This window comes from Rhyacophila brunnea, unplaced genomic scaffold (assembly GCF_057557595.1).
Source record: "Rhyacophila brunnea isolate RB1 unplaced genomic scaffold, BYU_Rbru_1.0 scaffold_23, whole genome shotgun sequence".
In the NCBI taxonomy this organism is placed as follows: domain Eukaryota; kingdom Metazoa; phylum Arthropoda; class Insecta; order Trichoptera; family Rhyacophilidae; genus Rhyacophila; species Rhyacophila brunnea.
In genome coordinates, this window is record NW_028232893.1 from 872,304 (window position 1) to 891,686 (window position 19,383).

At 37.7% G+C, this 19,383-nt stretch overlaps 1 protein-coding gene across 1 annotated transcript in view; it reads right to left on the reverse strand.

The window, feature by feature from the left end:
- LOC147069313 (fatty acid synthase-like) overlaps window positions 1-19,383 on the reverse strand; it is a 67,782-nt gene that overhangs the window by 5,439 nt on the left and 42,960 nt on the right. The window contains exons 24-35 of the mRNA XM_085950465.1: window positions 18,837-18,967; window positions 16,794-16,944; window positions 15,602-15,773; window positions 13,842-13,954; window positions 13,082-13,243; window positions 10,669-10,874; window positions 7,123-7,278; window positions 5,585-5,836; window positions 2,856-3,009; window positions 1,904-2,108; window positions 1,044-1,194; window positions 656-824 (exon numbers count right to left, since the gene is read on the reverse strand). Of these exons, the coding sequence (XP_085806591.1) occupies window positions 656-824; window positions 1,044-1,194; window positions 1,904-2,108; window positions 2,856-3,009; window positions 5,585-5,836; window positions 7,123-7,278; window positions 10,669-10,874; window positions 13,082-13,243; window positions 13,842-13,954; window positions 15,602-15,773; window positions 16,794-16,944; window positions 18,837-18,967 (2,022 nt within the window). The remainder of the gene's footprint in view (window positions 1-655; window positions 825-1,043; window positions 1,195-1,903; window positions 2,109-2,855; window positions 3,010-5,584; window positions 5,837-7,122; window positions 7,279-10,668; window positions 10,875-13,081; window positions 13,244-13,841; window positions 13,955-15,601; window positions 15,774-16,793; window positions 16,945-18,836; window positions 18,968-19,383) is intronic.

Here is a 19,383-nt window from a genome sequence, read left to right on the forward strand (position 1 = left end):
CCAAACATGGCTTCGGGATGTTACTTTTATGCCATAAAACTCTTTTCTAAATAAATAAATGATCACATATAAAAGTAAAAATATGCTATATCTCGAGAATGTAAGATTATTAACCGACCATGACTGTTCTTCAATGGATCTGAAGAGAAAATAAGGGTTGAAGATCTAAACTAAGATAGTTAGACAGTAGCACAGAATCACTGGAACTAAGGAATTCAATACAGTTCACAACAGACAGCGATTAGTGAAGAATGTGAAGATGATCCCCAATTCACAACTTCACATCTCACGGTCATCTGCTTCATTCAGAGCAGAATGACAGTAATCCTCAGTAATCTCCTTCCCCTTTCCTACCCAAAACCAAGGCTACCCATAACCACCGGTCTCCAGATTCTATGGTCCATAATGAACAATAATAGAGATATCCTTGATAGTTACTCCTTTATTTTGAGCCTTTGGATGATTGATTTTTTCATTTCGTTCTCTATTTAAGGAGTTTGAAACATTTGGCAAAAACACCACATTTCAAAGAGTTCAATTTCCTTGCATTCTCTAGCCTCTAGAGTCCATAACGAGTTAGGGTGACTGTAGACAAAATAAATTTATAATTCTTTAATACCTAATCTTTACAATAGTATAAGAAATAATCAATTACCTCCCGTCCATCGCTTGTCATGGTGGTCATGCCTACGATAGGCTCTGAAGCCGTCAGCTCATCTCCGATATTCCTCAGCAAAATTTTGAAACCAGCCAGACCGTCAATGGGCTTATTTGTGGCTGATGTACTCGCGTCAGCTTCACGTTGTGCAGACAGTTCCACTAACCTAAAAAGTTAAATAACGTCAATATGTAAGTTTTTTTATTCCACAATAATTGCATATAATATTGTTAGTGTAGATAGTGTCTATCCACCTATTATATTTCATCCCTTTACCTATAATATTATTTTGGGTTGATTTTATACAGTTAATATTGTTTGAGTATCAGAATTCTATTTTTATGGAGGGAAGTTTGAATGGCTCACTAAAAGTATGTTTGTTTACCTAGCGAATGTCAATGTCCTGATATCCTGAGCGGTGAGGAAGATTTCGAACTCTCTCTCCAAACTCTGTTTAATCTCCACAGCCATCATGGAGTCCATTCCGAGTTCTGCCAGAGTCACTTGCTGGGATACTGTCTTCAAATCCTTAAGACCTGGATGGATAATCAATAGTTAGTCACTGTCCTATTTGAAGATAAGTATAGGGGAAAAAATGGATGACCTATTCCATCCGAATAAGGATTAAGTAATAAGAATATTCTTTGGAATACATATATTGCCAAGAATTCTTGTAACTGTGTATTTTTAATGCTCTAAGATTAATTGTCAAGGCCGTGATATTAAACTGTATATTTAGATCGTAGTGCTAGTTATTGCTAATACTTAGAATGCAATAAACTATTTGTATAAAATGATGATTGTTACATATTTAGATAAGTACATGGTAATAATTTGGTTGTACCACATTGCATTCAAATTTACAAGGCTCGAAATGGACCGGAGCGCACCAGAGCGCCGTTCCGGTTCGTGAAATCGGTAAAATTGTCGCTCCGTCTCGTGGAAAAAATAATTTGACCATCTATGCTAGATAGGCCACGTAACGAAAAGTCTAACACACTTATTTTTATAAAATACACATAACATTTGATAACTATGTTAATATCTTCAAAAAATTTCGAGCGCTCCGGTTCGTAAAATTTTCTATTTCGAGCGCTATTCAAATATAATCAATAAATAGCACTACCATCGCTAACTCGCAATTCAGTGCCATGGCCCTGAATTTAATCAGCCTCTGTTGATTGTAAACGTCATGTTCTTTATTAACACAGTGAATGGAAGACAGTACTATGAATGGTAACGAACCCATGATTCCAGCAACAGTGCTCACAATATCTCCATCGCCAGACCCTCCGATCCTCTTCTCAGCGACCACCATCGAGGAAACGATGGTTGATGTTCCTTTCAGGAGCTGGTCCAGCGTTTTGAGGCAGCTGCTGATTCTTTGCTGGAGAGTTCCACCGATTTCTATCTCGCAATGTTCTTCTTGCATGTCCGCCACTAAGCCCACCTGAAGAAAGTTGATCACACATTTTAGTCCAGATTAAAACAGATAGAACGTCCAACGTATGGTATAATCAAAGACGTCCTGTTTAAGTCAATAAAATTCAATTAAACCCACAGAGTTTAGTGTGCACTGTTGGATCTGAATAGCCTACCTCCACCCTTCGTCACTGATATTCATGGCCCCAACATCCTGAAGCCGGCCCCCAGGCCAGGATCTTTGGCGGGGCCCCCTACCTATCACTGAGGTTAAAGGCAATCTGACGCTCTACAGTGGCGTTTTCAAAATGGTGTTCGAGGCCAATAAAATTTCAGTGTATTTTTAGCGATTTTTAACACATCGAATTATGTAGTTGTCGAGTATCAATACACAATAAACAAAAATTGCATCGCATAACCATATATTTTAAAATGGCAATAACTTTGAAGTAAAATAGCCTTTTTTTACTATTAGGGCATATTTAAGATGTGAGTTTATCTCAATTATGTGGTCGACCCGCCACGCCGGGCCCCCAAGGCTAGAGCCCTGTCAGCCCCCCTTTGTGGGGGCCATGCTGATATTTATTACTGTAAGAGCCGTTTCGCACATGACACCTGTGTCTCGAGATGCTGCATTTACCCGTATCCGGTGTACAGACATCAGGGTCTCGTGTGAAACGGCTCTTACAGGACCACGTGGCCATGGCAATGTTAATAATGATAACAAAAGCTAGGTAGTTGTCTGGTTGTGGAAGAATTATTTCTTATTGTTTACCTCTCCAACAGCTCCCCACTGAACTGCTAACGCGGGGAATCCCTCCTTCTTCCTCTTCTCACAGATTCTCTCCATGACGGAGTTGGCCATACCGTAGTTGGACTGTCCTGCATTTCCTCGGCCGCATGACACACTTGAGAATATCACAAAGTCGCTAGAAAGGATGGATATTTTTAGATTATATCATTTACTCGAAAATTACAAAATCAGTTTTAATGTGTTCCTTGATTAAAAGTTAGTTTAGGTATATTTATTGTTTGTCCTAACCACACGTACCACATTTATTATCTACTATTAAAACGTGGCACCTGTCCTACGGCATTAATGTGGTATCCTGCGGTAGAATTTGGAAGCAGGCCCGCTACAAGGATTAAAGCCGCCCCATTGCAAAATCACAATCACTTTTTTTATTTTTTCTAATTGTAATAAAATAGTTTTTTTTCGTTATGAACTAAAACATTAAAAAAATAATAATATGTAATTCCAAAAAACATACAACCCTATATTATTTTTTACATTCGAATAAGTACAATATCTACTCATCTATATATTTAAATAGATGAATTGAGGCGTCTAATTCCAAAAAGCGATAAGTCTACATTTGGTCAAAATCGAGAAAAAAATACGCACGTATTCTTTGTATAATTTTACACAATATGTATTGATCTATAAATTCCAAAACGCGACATAACCCTACGAAAAAAAATATTTTAAGTCTCGATTTATTACAAAAAGCGCCAAGTCCGTGTTTCATATTATTTAAAGCTTGGTTGAGTTGGCGCGTGTTTAAGTCAACCAATAAGGGAACGTTCAATATTGAAAAGGGCGTCTCCCATGCTGTAGCACCTGGTAAACTCATGACAGTGCCACGGAAATATGTGCCTTATGCGGAATAAATTAGAAAGTGAGGTACAAGTAGCGCTACGTCCAATTTTATTTTGCCTATATTTATTACATTTAAGAGTTTATCGGCTGAAACAAATTGTCATTTGGTTAAAATATTGAATTGTGGACTTGTCGCTTTTTGTAATTAGACGACTCAATTGTAAATGAATGTAGTTGCAAAGAAAATTCGCGCATTTGATAACTGCTTGTGGATGCGACAAGTTACAATAACTCGTAGGTGGACACCCCTTAGTTATAGCTGCAGGCCAGGTGTCCATCGCTATATTAAAAGGGTTTCTGGATATGGGGAATCTACTCGGAAAAGTGCGGAGTTCCGCGGTTGAGCGACGAGAAGCTATTAGTAGTAGGGATAGATCCATACGTCAATGACACTTGAGAGTTTATGTTAACCCCACCCCATCTCACCTCCGTAAAATAAATAATAAATTATTATGGTTATTATTAAAAATGGACCCACGCCCATACCATTTTTCTTCTTAGGTTTCTCTTCTGCGCCAACCAGCGACGTCCCTAGACAAAATACCGCCCCTAGGCAGCGCCAAAATACCGCCCCATTTTTTATACAGTATTTTTTTTATCATCCTTTCGTGAATCCAATATATAAGAATAAGAAATGTGTTATATGGATACATTACTAACAAAATATATACCTACCCTAAAGCATACAAAATTAAATTTAGATATAAAAAGCGAATAAATACAATATATCGAGGGTATACTGACAGAACGCATTATTTCAGTTTTTGCTGTTTTTCTGTTTTAAATGCCAAAATGTATACAATTTTATCTATGGGTAAAACGCACAAAGGCATATGATATAATGGTGAGAAAATAGAAACATTATTAAATCATATTGTTATTTTTTTATTCTGATAGAAAGCATGATAATGACCTAATGCGTTCTGCGTATACAAAATACAGGACTTGTAACATGTCGTATATTGTGTTTGCCATAAAGGTTAGTCTTTATAATGTAAAAAAAATGTTTTTAAATCATAAAAAAATCTACGTGGGAGAACGCTTGGAAAAAATAATTAAAGTCCTTTTTGCGATTATCTCAGAACTTGTTTTAATGAGTTAATGCTTTCTGTCAGTATACCCTCGATATGTAATTATGTCAGACACTATACTTACTCAAATCACCTGAGTCTGAGGTTCTATTTGGTGACACATTTGGTTTGTACCATTTAGCAATATACAAATTTAATATTTTCACACCATTTTTACCATGCTAATATTGTACCACATGTAAACATAATAAGTTTAGCTATTTCTATATATACCAAATGATTATCCTCGATTTGCCGTCTTTCGAATAACTGCCGCCCCCGAGTGACGCTCAATCTGCCACCTCGCCTACGTCACTGGTGCCAACCCTCGATATTCCCACTGATGGTGACCCTCTGTAAACTACTATTTTCCCTTCTGGCCATATGACCAAATAACTACATACAGAACTCTCAGCAGCCCTATGTTCTAACTGGTGATATGAACTCACCCGACGACATGACGTAATTGTGACGTAAGCCAATACACGCTCGAGGCAAGCCGCCCAACACACACTGCTCACCATAGATATTATTATGCTGAAACACCTATTTGTGTATGGGGACAATGGATAACGCCACTATTTTAGTAACGTTATTTTCTCGAATGCTATTATCACTCCGGTAGTACGTCACAATGATGTCATATGACGTCATGTCGACCGGGCGACTACAACTCGCAAGTTCTAACATAAGGCCGCAGGAGACAATATATTTTAGATAGCCCGTCTTTCAGGTGAGTTTCTTTCAAATCGGAGAACATTGTTATACACTCACCTTAATTCTGGACACAGTTTCCTCGATTCTATATCCAAGAACTTAGTAGCTCTAGCCTTTGGAGCGAAAGAAACTGCGAACGTCTCCGCAGTCTGGTTCTCGAAGAGCGCATCCTTGAGGACCACAGCCAAGTTGAAGATTCCTCTCACTGGGGCAAGAGCGTTGGCTGTTTTCAAGAGGGCCACGCAGCCTGCTTGGGTTGTGATGTCGTCGCGGGATATTATGTACTCTACGCCGTACGATCGCCACGCCCTGGTGCACAAATACATAATATTGTAGTAAACATTGAACCAGACTGAAATAATACCCCAACTTACATAATATAATATGGAATCTACATATTATTTTGGATATTTGATCGCACAAAATGTTACTAAAATATTAAATTTATAGAAAGTAGTAAGTCTGGTATACTGGATTTTTGGTTTGCAATTGCATTTTTTTCGACCTTGTACGATTCTAATAAAATCATAATACGGGCCTCCACAGAGTGGAGATTTGTAATAACAGTTTTTATTGTTTTTTTACGAGAAATGGATGTTAGCCTCTTGATTCATCTATTAGGTCCATACTCATACGCAAATTGAAAAACAAGATGTGTACTTGCCAGACCCAGGATTGGAATCTGTGACCCACGACGCTATAGGCCGACGCTTAAGCCGCGCGGCCATCGTGGGTCGGCACAGCGGCATAATAATTTGACGAGTTCATTTAATGACGTAAAAAATGTTTAGATAATTTATTGTACAAATTTCACTGGTCAGGTGAGTTTATAATCCGCGAACAGAATAGAAACACTTTGGATAATTATTCAGAGTAATGACAGATGGATCGATGGCTCAATGGATAAAACCACTCCTCCGGATAGTGGAAGATGTTAATACAAATTTATAGTAGGTGTGTTTCTGACAATGACATTATTAATGGACAGCGCACTTAATACAGTAGGTAGCAAGTAAATTCGCGCATGGTGACGTTCGCACATGTATATGCAATTTCCATTATGCGATATCACGCATCGGGAATTTATAGCAATATCACCTTTATTGTAATGGCGTTAGAACAGTGTTTCTAGTGTCAATGTTCATTTGAGCGAACCCGTTCGGCAGACCCGACAAAAAGCATCGGGAATTTATAGCAATATCACCTTTATTGTAATGGTGTTTGGACAGATTATGCCATTCGGCAGACCCAACAAAAAAGTGAGTGTCATTTTTATTCCCAGATGCTTCGTCCATATTAATGTCATTGGTTTCTGAGCTATTTTAAATTATGTAGGTATGTTCAATGAAATAATTTTAAATCTTGTAAACTTTAAAATTTGGTATAACTCCTGGTGCAAGCTATGAATTTATTGTTAGCGTTAATAATTTGAGGTATTTCAAAATTGCCTGTTTTTACAATATATACAAAGAAATCTTTATTTTTCCAGTATTAGATAATACCTATACACTTAAATTAATAAACCATTGTATTGGAATGTTAAAAAATAATTATATCGACTGTAAATAATAATTATAATTGATTTCTCCAAATACCTCAGTCTCGATGATTGATATCCATTGATGATGCCTCGACGCGAGTTCATGACCACTTTCCTGGCTCCCTGGATGACCAGCCAGTCCACCAGCTCCAATCCGAAGCCTCCGAGTCCTCCGACGACCACGTATGTAAATTCAGGTCGGCACACGTATCTAGGAAACAGAATCGTTTTTCTCTAATTAAGTACCCACATGGACAAGCAGGACATATTCAGTAATTAGCAGCTATATTTTTATGATTATAATATATTCAACATCTAGATATAAACGTGGAAGAGCAATAATTAGTCAGTCCAATTCCGATTATACTTGAAAAATTAAATCTTTATCACCCCGACGCTTTCTAAAGGAAATTTTGTGAGAACCTCACCGTCGAATCATGCATTAGAAAAGCGATTTCCAAACCGGGAGGCGCGCCTCCTTGGGGAGCCGCATACTAGGGCAAAAGGAGGCGCGATCAAGATGATGAATTTCGATTGACTACTATCGAAAAGTAAAAAAAACTGATAGAATTGTCAAATCAAATCAAATTTATTTATTTTACATATAATGAACATAACAAATTATAAATTCAAAGCGTTCACGACATGACATAAAATAAGTGTTAATATTTTTAAAAAATACAGGGAAGTGTGAGTTAATAATACAATAAGTAATAAAATAAGAAATAAGATAAATAACAAAATAAAAGTAGATGGAAGCACACAGAGTGAACTTTGATAGACCCTATCTTAAAAACTTATAAAACAACGTCCACCTAAATTCACCCTCACGTATGTGGAATATATCAATATCCGAATCGATTTCATTAAACATGGTTATTGCCCTCCCAATTGGCATTACTAATGGCAGGTTAGTTCTGCACCGTGGAAGAACAAACAACGGATGCCCTCGATTCCTAAGGTAATTATCAGAGACACACAAGCCAACACCACCAAGAATGGCAGAGTTTACGCCGCGTATAACTCTGAAAAAATATGTAGCTAAATAAAGATCCCTGCTAAATTTTAAGCTACAGTATGTAAGCATCCCTAAGAGAAAATCAGTCGGATAGAGCCACGGATAATATCCATACAGCCGAAAGTAAAGGAGTCTTAAAAAATTCTTTTGGACTCTCCACCATAAGGCCGTACTTCAACTGATGCGGGGCCCAAACGATAGACCCACTCTCAAGTCTGCTTCTAACTAAGGAGTTATAGAGAATTTTTAGTACCGTAACATCCGAAAAGACCCGGGAAGTATGCAAGACAAAGCCCAACTCAACATCATGCGATACTTCATAGAAACCAAAAATTCAGAGTGAAACCCTTGTTCAATTTTAGTTGAATCGAAGTGAAGAATATAATACGCTGTCAAGCAAAGCAATGCAAGAAATGTTGCTATTCGTAACATCATATTTTTGCGAAACGGGATTTGCTAAATAATATGCAATATGATAAACTTTGTGCTAATATTATAAACAAGTACATCCATCGCATTAAAAATTAATATATACTTATAGATTTTTTTTGTATTAATACATTTTTTAGCATTTAAAAATGTGTGTATTATTTTATAAAATAAGAGGGGAGGCGCCAAGATAAGATTTTTTTAAATGGGGGCGTAGTAACATAAAGTTTAGAAACCACTGCTTTAGAGAGAATGGAAAGGATTGTTTGAAACAGAGACCAGGAACTATTTTATTGATCTCTACATTACTGGACATAATACAAAGTGTGGAAGTGGAAATGGGCGGGCACATCGCTCAAAGAAGAGATCGCTGACAATTCTCATCATCCAATGATACCCAAGAAACATAAAAGCAACAAAGTATCTCCGTTTATTTCCACATCAGTTTTTGTTGATAAGACTTCGATAGGCGGGCCATTAGCAAGAATAAACGAGAAGCATACTGGATAGCAGACCAAACGGTCACAAGTTGACTGGCAGACCCAAAGTTGGTGTTTAAGATCTCTTCACATAGTTTTTGCTGTCCGTATTATTATCATTATTTTTGTTGTATATTATATACACTAGGATGATTTTTATTTTTATAATTTCCTTGTGCTCTTCTCTCCCCGGCTCTTTGCATTAGAAAGTAACTTCTTTAAACTCAGTCAGAGCTCACTTTGAGCGTAGCGACCTTAGTCCTGGGCTCCTGGGTATCTTCTTCTAGGGCATTCCCAGTCTAAAACTGAACTAGTTGCTTCACATCGCCAATGTAGGGCCACGTGATACGTTCGATTAAAACCGAGTGTGGTGCGTGGCGAATTTTGTTTTGGAGGGATTAACTTCAATGGTTCAACAGTGTCAACAAAGATACTATGCGGCCATTGAAGATAGTCCTGAACCTTTATTCCAATGCACACACCGCGAGTTGAATGTATCGCGTCGAGATTATCTAGTTGTTATTAACCAAGCAACGATCCACTTGGCTTAAGCGTCGGCCTATAGCGTTGTGGGTCCCAGGTTCGAATCCTGCGTCTGGCAAGTACACATATTGTTTTTCAATTTGTGTATGAGTCAGAGTATAGACCTAATAGGATGAGCAAGTGTCTGACATACATTTCTCGTAAAAACAAAATCTGTTAATACAAACCTTCACTCTGTGGAGCCCCAGATAATCTTATTAGGATCGGACATGGTCGAAATAGAAATAGAAGTAACTAAGGTAAATGGCACAAAATGATCTCGACGCGATAGATTCCACTCACAATGGATACATTGGAATTCTTCTTCTTTCTCCTTGGTCATGCACTCGTGGCTGAGGATCGTGACCACATTTGAATTTTGCCATACTTTGAGCGACCAAGACTTTCCATCCTTTTCGATCTTTCGCTTCTCTCAGGGCAGAATGGATGGTGCTCCCAGTCAGCTCTTTCACTTGGTCGCTCCATCGCGCAGACGCTCTTCCTCTGCTTCGACTTCCCTGGAGGCTACCCAAAACTACCAGTCTCTCCAGGTTGTCTGGTCCGCGCCTGACAATATGTCCAAAAAAACTGCAGAATTCTTCTCAGACACACTGCCGAGAGCCGTTCCTTTATCTTCAGTCTCTGGATGATTGACTGGTTCGTCCTGTGTTCCGTCCAAGAAATGCGAAACATTCGGCACCAACACCACATCTCAAAGGCATCAATTGCCTTCCGTTCCCTTGCCTTCAGGGTCCACGACTCGACTCCGTATAGAAATATCGAGAACACCAATGTTTGCACAAGCATCATTTTTGTGGCAATCGAAATTCTCCGATCCTTCCATATAGTGGTAAGGCGTGTCATCGCATTTTTTGCAATCTGTGTGCGCCTTATTATATCCGCTTCGCATCCGCCCAAACTCCAATACAAACTCATCGACTGTTTCGAGGATTTGGAATGTACTTGGTACCTTCTACCAACACCAAGTAAACTCCAAAACCCCAAGTACATTGGAATACAAGCGCTATAATAATATGATACTGTGAGATCACCGATTCGATGAGATATGGTTTATAGGCACTAAGGAGAGGGTGTGATTCATCAATGGGTCTAGAATGGATGAGATTATGACGATTATTTCAATTGATAATACCTTGGCACTGCTGGAATCAAGAGCTTGGTAGGTTTAGCCAACCTGTCTGGTTCTTCATCTCTGATCTTCAGGAGCACTTTTCCGATGTGCTTTCCAGCGGCCAAGTAACGGTAGGACTTCTCCACGTCAGAATAGTTGAATACAACTCTGCAGAGAGGTTTCACGGAGCCGTTTTTGATGCCGTCGTAAACCACGGCATGAAGTTTCTAGAAATATAAACATTTATTTATTATTCAATAATAAATATTTAATTAATAAGTTTATTGTGTGGATTAACTACGGAAGTTGGATGCTTTCTCTTCACCAGTCGCTACATCTCTCCACTAGTGTTATCAACCGTCCCAGAATAGATGTTCTTGATCATAATATCTGGGTTGCACAAGTTTAGAAAAAGACACTGATCAATATATACATATATATAACACCCCACCAGTGACGTCCCTATATAAAATGCCGCCCCTAGGCAGCGCCAAAATGCCGCCTCATTTTTTTATACATTATTTTTATCATCCTTTCATGAGTCCAATATCTAAGACAATGTGTTGTATGGATACATTACCAACAAAATATCAGACTAATCGCAAATCTGCAAGTGTGGTCTCTGGTTTATGGTCACCAAGGACGTTGAAGGGCAACGGAAGTAAACTAGATATCGTGAACCCGATAAAACCAGTGAGCTGATTTTTTTAATGGAAAGATATTTTCATAATTACTAGGTTTATGTAGCTATTTCTGTATATTCAAAATGATTGTCCTCGATTTACCGCCCTTCGAGTAACTGCCGCCCCCAAGCGACGTTCAATCTGCCTACCCCCACGGGACGTCACTGCACCCCACTCTTTATAATAGTTATTTCTACTTTGGTATGGTAACATTTCAATTAAAAGTTTCGAAATGTACGAGGAATTACTTGGAAAAGAATTAGAAATAATTACAAGATAAAAAGAACTTTTAATATAACACATTTTTAAATTTTCTGTTGAATCATATTATAAACTTGACAATTCTATGTATTAATGCCTAAATACTTTTTTTTACTTGATAGAAATACTGAATAAATATTATAGAATACTGAAATGTCATTTTGATTTCCATGATAACGCACGTATACCTATATTAATAATTTAATTGCTAGGACCCCCTTAGCAACCAATAATAGTGAGTAGTAAATATTACTTTTAACGAATGTTTTCCGAAACATACAAAACAGAATTAACAGAAAATGCATTCAATTCTGCTTAAAGATGGCCAAAAGTATTAAAAGAATGCATTGTCGTCGTGTTCTGATATATTCTAAAAGTTTCAAATGTCTAGCTAGTCGGGAAGTTAAAATAAGTAAAAATCTTCAATCGTCCAATATAAATCTTGGACAAACAAGAAAAAAATTGTACTGGACACACAAGAAAAAATCTGTACCGGACAAACAAGAATACGAGCTAATAAAAACGTGGTAAAATAACCAAAAAGCAAGAAGAAATATTATTCAAAAACCCCTTGCTCAACCAAAATGACCACTACTTAAATTACAAAATTATTTAGATGAGTATCTATAAAAAAATATTGTGTTGACTTAACACCAGGGAACTCAGAAATAATGGGAACTTATAGTATTTTGTTTATTTATAAAATAGAAACACTTCCGGTTTTGGTATTTATTCAGAGTTCACAGAGATTAATCAACAATAACAGAGAATACTTCAAACGGTACACGAAAACAGATTAACAAGAAAAGATAACTCTCTCGACAAAATAACCAGATGAACTTGCCAAAGGATTAGTTCAGTTCAGGTAGGTATCACATCTGACAACTAGAAACCACACTTATCACTAGAAACGAATCTCGATAGTGTAAGGTGCTTAGTTTCAAAATAGAGGACCTGTATGATCAAAAGGGTCAGAGCTAATCAGACTAACTGACTGGCTGTACAACTGTGAGAGATACCAATTACGGAGTTAACATAGAGTTAAATCCTAATCCGTCTACACAGCGCTTGCGGCGTCCAGTCAATGGACCGCGCCATCTATGGGTCTCTTTTTGAAGTCACGCCACTACAAACTGGAATACCTAACGGGTGTGGAGTAACAGGTAACCGATCTCGAGTGTGGAATAATATGTGATAAACTAAAATACGTGTCGAGTATACGCTTATGCTTCATTCTGACAGCTGCTATCGGTTTATGCACTGACGCTCATTAAATAATGGTGTATTTGAAGGTTGCAATATAGGTACACTATTGCACGTCTATAATGTGTGGTTCATTTTTGTAGGACACTTACACATTCAAAACCCTGCATCAAAATGTAGGGTATCCTACTTTCAATTGGTTGAATTGTAACGTCTCTGTCGACGTTTTTTGGCCCTATATTAACATCAACCAAAGACAATAAGTTAGTATTAATAATTATTGTTACCTCTCTATCACCGGATTCACTGTCGAAAAGGAAGTCCATCATAATCCCGTGGAAGGATGCCTCTTTGAGGAAGAACTGCATTCCCAGGCTTGAATTGTTCACAATATCGAACTTGCCAATCTCCAGGAAACGACCCCTGTAGCCCAGACACCGGACGGAGGCCTGGAATAAAGATGATATTAAAATCAATTATTCAAGATTAAGTGTTGCATAGTATAATATCCAATCAATCACATAAATATACCTACTGCATACAGCGTACAAACATAAATTAGGGGTAGTTATTCTTCTCTTCTTTCACCCTGTCACGTAGGGCAAGCCACATGCCACTTCATGCCACTTCCATCGATCCATCGCCAACCCTTGCGCCTACTGCCTTTGATGGCTTTTGTAGCACAGGTGAGAGAGGGCCGGCCACGACGACGGAACCCTTGAGACTGTGCCATAAGGGTACGAAGTGTCGCACTCTTTGGCGGCATCCGGAACACATGTACCAGCCTCGTAAAACGTTTCTTCGTGATTACCTCAATCACCGAAGGCTGCTATGTTTGCTCACTGTACCCCTAAGATTCGGCAGAGACATCGATTCTCAAAGCTCAAAAGCCGAGACCTTTGAAGCTTAGTAAGATGCCATGTCTCAAAGCCATACAGGAGCACAGGTCTCACAGAATACAACTTTGACCTCCATGCATACCCACCATACCCATGCGGATTCCAATCTCAATAGAAATAGTTTACTATATAATATTATTTTGCTTACCTCTAGTTTTTCTTCAGACAGCGAATTGAGGACGATATCGACACCCTTTCCATTTGTCTGCCTCATCACTAGTTCTTCGAACGAAGTGTCACGAGAATTTCCAATGTGATCGTCTGGAATACGATGAGAAATATTAAATCATTTAGTGCTGACACCGCGACTGGCGCGTTTGCTTTACCTGGCCATTCGATATAATTAAAATGCTATTTAAATATGGTAATTAAAAATTAATTAACAGGTCAGTGATTGTGTTGATTTCAATATCACTTAGTTGAGTACATTTGTATATCTCCAGTAATTCGAAAAATTCAGTAGTTGAATTAAGTTATATACATACAAACTCGACTCAAGCACGTCGAATTGATCAATATGATTTTTTCACAATCTGAAAAACACATGTAACCTAATGTACTACATTTTGGTAAAAAAACATCTGCTTGTCATATGTATAGAGATATAGAATTAAAAATTAAATATCTATTTTCCGTAGTGTCAAATTATAGCAAACTCAGTAAGGAGCTGACCGCAATAATAATTTCCCCATATCCGTTTTTTCACTAGTTAGTCACCATTGACGCAAACGCTAGAAAATAGCTGACTCGATTATTTCAATAAAAAGAATATTATTTTGGTTGTATAAATAGCGAATAATAATTCATCGGAAATGTCACTCGAATATAAATTCCCGGTCTGTTGGTATCTCAGTCTCTACATCGCTCCGCATAACATCTCACGTGACCGAGATTCGTACCTCGGAACATTATCATAAGTATTGTAACATAACTACTGTAACATACTCTTGTACCGACTGTTTACGTTGCAAATAAAATTCGCTCCTCCATCCATCGGAACAACCACCATATCTCGACTTCTTATCTCTCCTGACGACCGCTTCATCCATCACACCATACTCCCCCATATATGTAACCAATTTCACTCGACATGGGCCGCAGGTATAGGGATTGCAATACCGAATGAAAATGCCAATACCGGTTTTTCGGTATTTCTTAATGAATACCGGTATTAGTACCTTATTTCTTAAACATTAAAAAAACGGAAGTAGGTGCTAAAAATATAGATATTAAAATCTTTTAAAAATCTTATTTTATAGCAAAAACCTACATTTATTATGTTGACATTTAAAAATATTGTATCGATCATAATTCTAAAACTAGTGATTTCTTACAAATAATTTGAATATATTGATAATTTTAACAAAAGCCCTAAAAATTTCATCAAGTGTAAAAAGTCCGGCTGCAGGAAAAGCTGCTTAAATTCAACGCTAGTACTTACAGTACAATAATTATAGAACATTTTTGTCACGGATGTTTTCTATTTCGAAATAATATTATGATAATTCATCGCGACAATTACTTATCGAAATATATTTGATGAAATTTGTTTTATTATTTTTTCACCTCTGTTGGATTCGCTCAATATATTTTTTGCATTTCAGCAGCACATAACTTATAATTCATTTTCAAAAACGTAAACGAGTGTGCTTTCTTAATACCGAAAATTCCGGTATTTTGGATTTTTAAAACCGGTATTTCGGTATTGATAAATAGTGGAATACCGGTTTTGAAATACCGGTATAGCAATCCCTACGCACGTAGAATAGCAAAATGTTGCATCGGCACATACGCAGATGCTGCTTTTAAATGTTAAGAATGTTGCTCTTCGACCATCGCGGGCGTAACAATACCTATACCTAATATAATAAAATATTTAATATACTTAATATGAATTAAGTTAACTACCATCTATCGTCGGGAATAAATTCTTGATGAACGCTCTCTTCTCGGGAGTGCCGACAGTTGTGAAGATGTTGCAACCGTAGTAGAGACAGATGTGGATGGCCGCTTGACCAACCCCTCCTGACCCTGCGTGAATGAGGACCGTCTCACCACGTTTCAAACCACCAGTCATTATCTGAAAGTTGAGATAAATTAAACCTAACTAAGTGCTCTTTTTAACAATTTTAATGGCCATATAAATCCACTTCAGAGAATTTATGTGTAATTACAACAATATGGGACTTGTACAGCGGTTTATTTGGGTCGAATAGGCAGAATTCGTATTACCAGGTGGTGGTGCTTTTGCAGTGGACTGTAATTTTGAACATGGTAGAGTGATCGTGATGGTGGATGTGGATGGTAGGTGGGGGTTACATTGACGTTAATCCCTCCGAACCAAAACCTGCCCCGCATCACACTCGGTCTTAATCCAGCGTATCACGGGACCCTACAGTGGCGATGTGAAGCATCTATTTCGATTTTGTCTGGGAATGCCCTGGGAGAAAATACCCAAGACTGAGGTTGCTACGCTTAGATTCAGCTCTGACTGAGTTTACAGAATTTACTCTAATGCAAGGTGCCAGGGAGAGAAAAGCACATGGAAATTACGAAAAAGAAAATGAATTTAAGGTATAATATATAATGAAAAAAACGAAGCTAATCATATGGACAGCAAATATTATGTGAAGAGATCTTCACGCCCGCAATTTTTTTAAATGCAAGATAATTGGCCTTAGTAGCAACCAAGTCGGACGGGTCGGATGGGCCCAACAGCTAGTTGGACCGACGTGAACATCTCCTCCCGTTCGAATCAGATCCTCAGACATTCCCAGAAGATGTGGTTGGCATCCTGTATTTACCCTCCGCATGGACATGTCAGACGGCTTGCAAGTCCAAGCTCAAAGAGCTTGCCAGTGAACCCACCGTGACCAATCACAAATTGACTGGTGTGACGGTCAGGAGTCAAATATTTGGGCATCTCTAATCGCCATTTGGGGGGGGGGGATAGGGGGGCAGGTAGGATGCCAGGCACTGACTTTTTTGATGATCTGCGGTCTGGGGTCTGCGGGCATATTTTTACAGTAGATAGGTATTCCTGTTTCTATCTATTTAACATTGATCGCACATTAATTATAGGTATATAAATAAGTATTACCATAGCATAGAAGACCGTTCCGTATGTAATTGGGATGGTGCAGCCTTCTTCCAAGCTCCAGTCTTCGGGCAGTGGCCACAGCAGGAAGTTGTCTGCAGACACCATGTTGGACTGGGCACCGTACGCTACCATGCCCATCACCCGAGAGCCACTGAAAACAAGAAAATATATTGAACATACCTATATAATTTTTGAAAACTCTTCTGAGGAAATAATATATCAAAACCAATAAAAAAAACTTTTTGAAAAAAGTAAGACACCCCACAGGAATCGAACCTGGATCTCTCAGTTCAAGGAAGCTACAACACTAAAATATCTTGGAGTGATCCGTGATATCGGTTAGTAATTAAAATACCTAATACCTACTTTGATTTAAAATACAAAAGCCGATAGCCAATAGCAGCTCAATATAGAAAACGCTTCAGAGAGTATTATAACTGTCATTACCGTTAAAATTTGTCGTAATTAAGTATGGTACCTTTAGCATTGTGGTATATGTGAGTAGACGCGAAAACCGAGAGATGCAGGTTCCATTCCTGCGGAGTGTCTTACTTTTTTCAAAAAGATTTTTTCTATTTGTTTTGATATATATTATTTTTTCAAAAGCGTTTTCAAAAATTATGTATGTTCAATAATTAGAATGTTACATTCTTAAAGCTTGTGAATTATTCGTTGAATAAAAAGAGTAATTAATTAAAAAGTAAAATATAACTATGTCATTCCTCATAGTCAAAAAACGAATCGTGTACTCGTGTACACGTCACGCAGTAGGCAGATTTCTATATAGCTGGTTTGGGTCGAAATCCCGAAAGCCTATTTCCGATTATAGCCGATTTCGGCGTTCGGGATTTCGGCCATTCGGAATTTCAGCATTCGGGATTTCGGCCTTCGGGATTTCGTCCGGCACCCCCATATAGCATGTCTTTCATTGCAAATTATGAACACTATAAGATTTTTGCAGACAAAACATTTTGCTTATTAATTCATTTGCGTTATTAAACACTTCGGCTACAATGTTAGAAGATATCCGAACAATATTGACAGTGTGGTGATCACTGGTGTTGTCGAAGGAAGGAACAGACGAGGAGGTGCGCCTTCAAGACCGTCATCAAGAAAGCGACTGAATGACTAAAGCAAGCATATTATCACTCAGGATAGTTTTATAATAATGAAAGAAGATTGTCATAGTATCATAACATGTAATACACAATCCTCAATCATAATGCCGAAGAATATATGAGATTACCCACCAATCCCTATAATCAGCCAAAAAGTGAATGGGATAATCCTACTGGCAAAAATTCTATTCGGTTTACAGACTCTTCACGAATACTAACTAATAACTACACACCAAGACTCAGAAAGAAAATAAAAATAAATCCCATTAAATCCCTCATCTGGTCCATGCCTTATTAGTGATCCAAAAATGGCCAAGGCGTAAATCCGTAAAGTCTAGAGTCTAGATCAGTGATTCTCACGTGAAACTTAACTGTGGCCGCACAATTGACATTGACAGTTCTATGGAAACGTCTGGTGGCCGCACCAAATTTCACTTTTGTTGTGATTGAAAAAATTAAAGCTAAATTTTAATTACTAAAAAATGGATCAATTTATTTATAGGTAAGTCCATTTAATAAAAGACATTTGAACATTTCAGTACATATCTATGTATTTTAAAATAATGCAAATGGAAATTCCTGAATACTCCTTTTTTCCAATGCAAGCCGCATGGCTGCCTCTAAGATAAAGATAAGATAAACTCTTACTGAAGATAATCACGCAATTACAACATGCATAAGCGTAGGTTGTCGTGCAACCGGTGCAACTGACTGAAACATTGTACTGCAGCCCGAAGAGTCCAACAAAAACAAATTTAAAAATAGTATAATTGTTACAATAAGTGCTAATACTTCGATACTTTCCTACCCTAGATAGCTGTTGTAGCGGCCGAAAGAAGTCTTGTGTATGGAATAGATGTGCTGTATCATTATTGCATCTGGTAACCGAGGATAGTGATTAATTATACGTGAATCGGTTACAAACCTCTCGGTTCTTCCACAGAACTCTAAGCCCTGGACACACTCCTGAGCGATGCGGCCTCTGGCCACCGTCTCCACGGAGATACGACCTGTCGATGTCATGACATCGCGGAAGTTCAGCGCTGCATAATATACCTGTAAATAAAATTAATGTAATATTATAATTATACCTACCATAAATTGAACAACGAATAAACATTTAGGTATATAACGTAGTGGCGAAGGGTGGAGGTTGGCTGTTAAGATCCCCCATAAATAGTGAATATTAAACTTCGTTAGTCAAACGAATTTGTTTTTATTGAACTAGGACTATAAATTACAGATGGTGTTGGTTAGTTTTTAAAATCAATGAAACCCTGCCTAAACTAAACCATAATATTTTTGGTTTATTTTGGGCGATATGAAAAAATTGTACACACTTTTCCATGCATACTTATTTGTTTACGTTGTAGTAAAAATACATATTACACATATTTTAAAATCCATAAAGCCCTGTAAATAAAAAAAATATTATTCTATCTGTAAAATATCTAAAGTTATGTATGATTTAA